At 38.6% G+C, this 7833-nt stretch overlaps 1 protein-coding gene across 7 annotated transcripts in view; it reads right to left on the bottom strand.

Annotated features, from left to right (window-relative positions):
• Nucleotides 1-2625: 2625 nt before the first annotated feature.
• MLLT3 (MLLT3 super elongation complex subunit) overlaps nucleotides 2626-7833 on the bottom strand; it is a 238615-nt gene continuing 233407 nt past the window's right edge. For all 7 annotated transcript variants that reach the window (XM_075210574.1, XM_075210544.1, XM_075210536.1 and 4 more), the window contains one exon: nucleotides 2626-3577. In XM_075210574.1, coding sequence (XP_075066675.1) covers nucleotides 3446-3577 — 132 coding nt within the window. In that variant the 3' untranslated portion in view covers nucleotides 2626-3445. The remainder of the gene's footprint in view (nucleotides 3578-7833) is intronic.

The following is a 7833-nucleotide window of genomic DNA, read 5'->3' as shown; positions in this document are numbered from 1 at the left end:
TAACATGGTTTTGTCCAGGAGAAAACTTACTAATTTTTTTGCCTTATTTTCCTTAATGAATCCGGCCCAGTATGGATAAGGTAATCTGAGAATGGGCAATCCCTGTAAGTGTCCTCCATTGGCTATATGAAATGTGGCGGTCTAACCACATTTAACAGGTTTGGGATTTATGGTATTGTAGTTGCTTCCTGGAGGAGACATAACAGTAAACATGTATTTCTATGCTTTTTTTTGTTTTTATAAAACAATACTACCCCAAAACTATGATCTCATAATGGTTCACAGAGCACAGAGTTACAAAACGTATTTATGGACCAAATAATACATATGCATTGGTTTAATAATAACAGAAAATGTACCATGTAGATTGTGCACCAATTAGTTAAAATGCTAGATTGTTTCAATAATTCTATACACTTCAACATAAAAGTCAACCAAAATAACAGGAAAACAATAACAACACACATGCGTCATTTTTAAGTTTTACGCTTTCCTTGATATAAATTGCACATTGAGAGGTGGACTATACAACGAAATGCTTCAAGTATGCTTCATGCCAATCATCCTATATAGAGTCATAACATTACTGGAAAGTACACTTGTTCATTGGGAAGCAACTCAAATCCTCCCATGGTAAAACATACAAGTAAAAGTAAGAAAAAGAAAATACAAAAAAAAAAATTAACTCTTTGGGCTGAAAATAATGCAAATAATAATCTTATTGGATTACAATGGAAACAAATATACCCATACTATTTATACATTAACAAAATAAAAAAAAAAATGTAAAAACGTGGCACATAGCTAGATGAATAGAAAGGAATGAGAAGGCTGAATGCAGCATAGCAGAACAGTAGAAATACAATTGTAGACAGTGTCACCTTTCTTAAAGGCTGTTATGGCAATGTGATCTTCATTCATTAGCACACACTTCTAGTCAGGCCAGGAAGATACGACTGTGAATAGTGCAGTTACATTTAAATCAGTGCTGTGGATTTTATCCCCTAAGCAGGGCCTCATAAAAACTGTTGTCATATCAAGAAGTTTATGGTGGTTCCCTGGGAAGCTGATGGATAGAGAAAAGGACATGGTGTTTCTTATTTGCTCTCATTTTTTAAACTGAACCAGAAACACTGCCTGTTATCTGTAAGCCTGTTTTCATAAATGTCCCCCAGAAAGCATTTGGTGGGTGCCTTTGGACCTTACACTTCCGGGTGGATAGCCATGGTGAATCATGAATATCCGTGAATGTGAATCTTTGGCAGAAAAACTTGCTATTCGTAAATGCAAGTTTTTAAAATAATGAAATAAAATAAGTTAGGAATGTTTAAAAAGGTGTAAAGTTTGGAGAACTTAACTGACAACTCACTGAACAGTGGTTTATTTAATAAAAAAAAAAAAAAAAGAGCGAGCTGACTGCAGTCCATGATTTGAGAACCCCACCATAAGTAACAAGGTGAACACAGCACTATAGAATGTACAACATTAATAGGGAGACTGTGAATACCTAACAGTTAACTCAAAACCACTCACAGCGGTCTTGTTCCGCAACATACTAACTAGAAGGTGAAGGGTTGTTGTCGTTCAAAGCTAGAGGAAATACAGGTTGCATGAGGCCAATTTTGCTCAAAAGTTGCCATTCACAGACCAGCAGCTAAACTAGCATTACAGTGCTTCTGCTAACCAAATAAATTATTGGAAATTATTCCATCTTCACTTTTTGTACAGACAGCGTGGGGCACATTTAGGAAAACTGTTCCACAAGTCACTGTGTTGGAAATCTGGTGTTGCCTATAGCAACTTTTCAGATTCTTTCATTTTTCTAGTACGGTTACAGAACCAAAATCAAACATTTGATTGGTTGATTTTATGTTACAATACCTTTCCTTTTCAACCTCTGCAACAGTTTTCCTAAATATCCTTATGTTACTTTGTTATGTTACTGCATATCATAATATTGCAAATTTTGGTATATTTTAATCTGGATAGATACATTGGAAACATAAAATTGGAGTCAGAAGTTTGGTTTTCTCACTAGATAATAAAAACTTACAACAAACTAATTCAGTCAGTACTATGGTAAAAGAGTAAAGAACGTAACTGTGTTTCATGAAAAGGACATAAGACACTGGCATCTCATTTTATGTGCATTTTATATGTAAACAATACAATGGATTCCTGACATTACTCCAAAAGGAAAAAAAACAAACATTTGATCCCAAGAGATTATTAAGATTTTTTTTTTGTTTTTAACGAAAGGGAATTAAATTTTTGAATAGAAAAAAATAAAATTAGTGACCATAAACAAATAGGTGAAAATATATATATATATATAAAAAAAAAACTAAAAATATCGAATGCCATTTTGTCCATGGTTGCAATAATTAACACAACTGTCAGCCGAAAGACAGTGAAAACTTGTAATAAATAGTTCCAAATTAAGGAATTCCTACATCTTATCTTTAGATAAGAATGGAGGGACAAGGTCCTTTTCAACAAAGAATCTGTAGCCTGCCCCTACTTTGTTTAAGAATATATATATATATATATATATATATACATACATACATATATATATATATATATATATATATATATATATATATATATAGTGTATTTGAGAGAGAGAAAGAGAAAGAGAACATTGAAAAAGACAAGCACACGGAGTAGAAAAACATTGCTAAGATTCAGATCAGCTCAACACCTATTCTTTTATCAGGACATCCTACTACTTCACCTAGTATGGTTATGAGTCACATAATGCTGTTTGGTGCAAGATTCTTACAACGATGATGTCATTGAAATGAACAAGGCTGACAGTAAATTTGGGCTTGGTTCACTTCTGTGGTCTTCCAAATTGTGTCTACTTTTACCATATCAGTGGAAACAGTAACCAAGTATTTGCTGTGTGGGTGGAGAAATGTTCTTGTGATTGGAGTCCTTACGTTTCTGACAGCAGTCCAGTCCAAAAAAATGGAGCATGTATTGTGAGATGGGCATGATGGACCTACTAGCATCTGGTAGTGTCATTCCCACACTGATGTTTGGAACCTAGATATGTTATAATAAATAGATCAGTCACGTAGTAAGGCAGTGTGTGTGTATGCTCAACATGTGTGTGACACATGATACTGAACACATTAGTTAATGAAACAAGAAATGTTGTGTATGTCTTTTTTTTCAAGGCTTTCCAGGTTTAATCTCCAAAAAACATATAACGCATACAAAGGATGATTCTTCTTTAACTGTGGTTCATGGTATACCACTTTGGGCATAAGAAACAACTGGCGTGAAGAAGAAAACCATCCGAAGAAGCTTTTTTTTTTCTTTGTCGCGCTTTAGAGGGCCCAGATCTGGTTGTTTTTTATCCTGAACGATTATAAACAGTTCAGTTGTTGTATTGACTCCCAGTCTTTAAATATCCACACAGGTCCAAATCAGACCCTCAGGATGCTCCAGAAGTCTCCAGGTAACTCTGTAGTTTTCGGACCGTGGTTTTGTCGAGGGAACAAAGATCAAAGTCAAATGTTGTGTTTGTGATATGAAAGTGTCCAGTTTCCTCTATAAGGTTCACTATCTGCAAAATATAATAGGAGAGGGAGAAATATTTGTCAAACTGCAATGAAAACTTCATGAGGGTTTTTTCTTCTACATGTTCATCATTAGCCAACTTTAGGTGCCTTAAGCATTAAAAGATTTACTCCCGCTTAAGTATCATCTGGGCCTTAACAAATGTGTTTATTCTGTTTGAACCTCCACTATGTAGCTTTAATATTCGTTCCCAATATGAAAAAAGCCTATTACCACCATCTAGCACCATGCCTGCAATAACAGCCGTTTTCAGTGTTGGATATTTTTAATACCACATTTTATGTTTATCCATTGCACAATACGAGCGTATCTGGTACATATCATAGTCCCAATTGAAAAAAAAATACTAAATATAAAAACTCTATAGAGTGTATACAAATGTACCTGGACACCTAAAATAGACTTGTACAGACACACACACACACACACACACGCGTATTGTTAAATTCAAAAACAAATATATTCAATTTATAAATACATTAGTGTGTTCTTTTGTTACTAAAACTAAATACCAAGTCCTTACTTATGTTACCATTATTCTGCATTTGAAGGTTTTCATGCCACAACATAAGTAAGGATAAAATACTCAGCTATATGAGAGCATTTGTTTATTTAAAGTGAATCAGTAACCATACCTTAAATAAAGTAATCAGTTATTAAATGCTGCTATTGAGCAGTTCCTTCAACTTTACAAAAACAATAAAGATGCTTCTCAATCTTCTTCATAATTAAATACAGGCACGCATGCAGGGGGTTTCCAGTTCTCTGGACCCCCACCAGCCATGAACAAATGGGCAGCAAAAGCAAAGTATAAACATGCTAAACACGGCCCCTTTCTACAGCACTGCCGCGGACGGTTCGCTGACAGCTTCGCGGCTGCTATGTATATAGAGATATACACATGCATATATACATACATGTACATATGAGGGCAGCATGGTGGCTTTGTGGTTAGCACTTCTGCCTCACAGCATTGGGGTCATGAGTTCAATTCCCGACCATGGCCTTATCTGTGTGGAGTTTGTATGTTCTCCCTGTGTTTGCGTGGGTTTCCTCCAGGTGCTCCTGTTTCCTTCCACGCTCCAAAAACATACTGGTAGGTTAATTGGCTGCCCTCAAAATTGACCCTAGTCTCTTTCTGTGTGTGTGTGTGTGTATATGTTAGGGAGTTAAGACTGTAAGCTCCAATGGGCAGGGACTGATGTGAATGAGTTCTCTGTATGGTTTCAAAAATAGAAGTGTTAATAGTTTATTTTTTATCAATTAACAAACTGCAATTCCCGACCATGGCCTTATCTGTGTGGAGTTTGTATGTTCTCCCCGTGTTTGCGTGGGATTCCTCCGGGTACTCCGGTTTCCTCCCACACTCCAAAAATATACTGGTAGGTTAATTGGCTGCTATCAAATTGACCCTAGTCTCTCTCTCTCTGTTTGTCTGTCTGTGTGTTAGGAAATTTAGATTGTAAGCTCCAATGGGGCAGGGACTGATGTGAATGCGTTCTCTGTACAGCGCTGCAGAATTAGTGGCGCTATATAAATAAATGGTGATGATGATGATGAAAGTGAATGAACAGAAGAGAAATCTAAATCACATCAATATTTGGTGTCACCACCCTTTGCCTTTAAAACAGCATCAATGCAACAATTCTTCTAGGTACACTTGCACACAGTTTTTGAAGGAACTCGGCAGGGAGGTTGTTCCAAACATCTTGAAGAACTAACCACAGATCTTCTGTGAATGTAGCTTGCTCAAATCCTCCTGTTTCTTCATGTAATCCCAGACGGATTCAATGTTACCTGCAGATATTCATTTTTGTACCGCTCTCCAGCCCTTTTAGTTTTCAAGCATGTTATAAACTTGTGGTGTGGTGCTGAGGGCGAACTCTTTATTGTGTGTGTTCTGCGTATCTGATATTTTGATCTGTACCTGCTTGTGTGACTGTGGCAACTTATGTGTAGGCATTCTTTAGGGTAGAGAGGTAACGCCTCTTCTTCCTGAAGGTCTGGGTCGGATCAGTGCTGTTTTCTGATCATAGAAGCGAGAGTCCTGTCTTCTGTGGGCCGATATAAAATGTCGGGCACTAAACGTAGGAGCCACATAGTAGCACGGCCATCCTGGCGCAGCCTCCTACTATTCTGTTCTCCATGGTCAGACAGTCTTGCTGCGTGCACGCTGTGGCCTAAATAGGAACTTCAGTGCCACACAGTGTATATGAATCTGCGGCCTCCACAGAACGCTTCTGGATGGCAGGCGCTACAGAGACACGCCTTATGGAGAGGGTCTCACTGCTGGTTGGGTCCCTAAAGGGGAGTGAATGAAAAAGCCAGGGGATAGCCTTAAGTGCTGGGTGAGGTTGTTATTTTTAGGGATTTTACTGTTGTCAGAGCACAGGATAGTCCAAATACTTGTGACCACTACTGAGGCCAGGCAAAACCCAAGCTAAGCAATTTTATTTTTTATAAATTACATATTTATTGCATTTCCATGAATGTCTTTCCATCTTTCAAAGCTCTATCTAATCCAGGTGACCATTAATTTTAGAAGCTTTAGACTTACAATCCCTACCTACTACCTTTAAACTTAATTTAAACTCCTTAAAATGCTTTGTATTTCAATGTTAGACATGTGGCTCCCAGACTTTGGAAACCTTTAAATAAAGATGCAAAATATACCTATTCACTTGTGCCTTTCATTACAGCTAATCTAATTCTTCATTATATTTTTATGATGGTTACCTACAGTTATTAATTCAGTTTGTAATTTTTTGTTGTAAATTGTAGATGGTTTTGAATGCTATAGGACAAAAACCTCCAATACTGTATGGAAAAAGAGGATTTATATACTTACGTTAAATCCGTTTCTCTGATTCCGTCTGGGGGACACTGCTTACCATAGGGTGTGAAGGGGAGCATGGGAGTTGGCACCTAGCTAGTTAATTTCTAGCATTGCTGACAGACCCCTCCCCTTTATAACTCCCCCCCTGCCTCTTCCTCCTCAGTTAATTTAAAAAGCCCCCAAAGAGAAGGGTTAATCAAACAAGAGCATACAGAGAAAAAGCAGAAGGGAGGGATCGCAGTGTCCCCCAGACGGAATCAGAGAAACGGATTTAACGTACGTATATAAATCCTCTTTTCTCTTTCATCCAGTCTGGGGGACACTGCTTACCATGGGGACGTTCTAAAGCAGTCCCCTAAGGGTGGAACCGCTCTGAAACCCCCGCTCGCAGAGCACTACGAGCGAAATCTGCATCTGCGGATGCGAATACATTAAATTGATAGAATTTGGTAAATGTGTGGACAGAAGACCAGGTGGCTGCCCTGAAAAGCTGGTCAGCAGAAGCCCTATTCCTCGCTGCCCACGACGCCCCTACCGATCTGGTGGAATGGGCCGTAAGTCTCTCCGGCATAGGCCGGTTAGCTGTTGTGTAAGCTTGCCTAATAGTTGCCGTAATCCATCTTGCAATGGACTGTTTAGAGGCTGGCCAGCCTCTTTTGTTAGAATCATATAGGACAAACAGAGAATCGGTTCGTCTAATCCGAGATGTTCTTTTGACATAAATACGGAGAGCCCTGACCACATCTAACTTTTTTTATAGACTGCCGATCAGAGTGAGAAGAAGATGAAAAAAACGGAAACTACAATTTCCTGGTTCAAATGGAAAGAAGACACCACTTTTGGAACAAAGGAGGGGAGTGTTCTCAGAATCGCTCTGTCCTCATGAAAAACCAGATATGGCTCCCGGCAAGACAGAGCTCCCAATTCCGATACCCTATGTGCCGATGCAATTGCTAAAAGAAAAACAACCTTCCAGGTCAAACACCTAAAATCTGCCTCAGGTAAAGGTTCAAAGGGAGGCCCTTTAAGCATGTCCAGTACCAGGTTAAAATCCCATGGTGCTGTAGGTGGAACATAGGGAGGTTGAATATGTAAGATTCCCTGAAGAAAAGTCTTTATATCTGGTAACTCTGCTAATTTCCGATGAAAAAAGACTGACAGAGCCGATACCTGAACCTTTAGGGAACCTAACCGAAGACCTGCTTCCAGCCCATGCTGAAGAAAAGCCAATAAGCGAGGGAGACGGAAGGAAGACGTGTGATATGACCTATTTTCACTCCATCTGATATAGGCTCTCCAAATCCGCTGATAGATGCGAGCCGAAACTGGTTTTCGAGCTTGCATCATAGTGTTAACTACACTAGAGGAAAAACCCCTAGCCCTCCAGAGGCTGGCTTCAACATCCA

This window comes from Mixophyes fleayi, chromosome 1, assembly GCF_038048845.1.
Source record: "Mixophyes fleayi isolate aMixFle1 chromosome 1, aMixFle1.hap1, whole genome shotgun sequence".
Lineage (NCBI taxonomy): Eukaryota > Metazoa > Chordata > Amphibia > Anura > Limnodynastidae > Mixophyes > Mixophyes fleayi.
The sequence above is the reverse complement of the archived record's forward strand: the minus strand, read 5'-3'. Positions and strand labels throughout refer to the sequence as shown.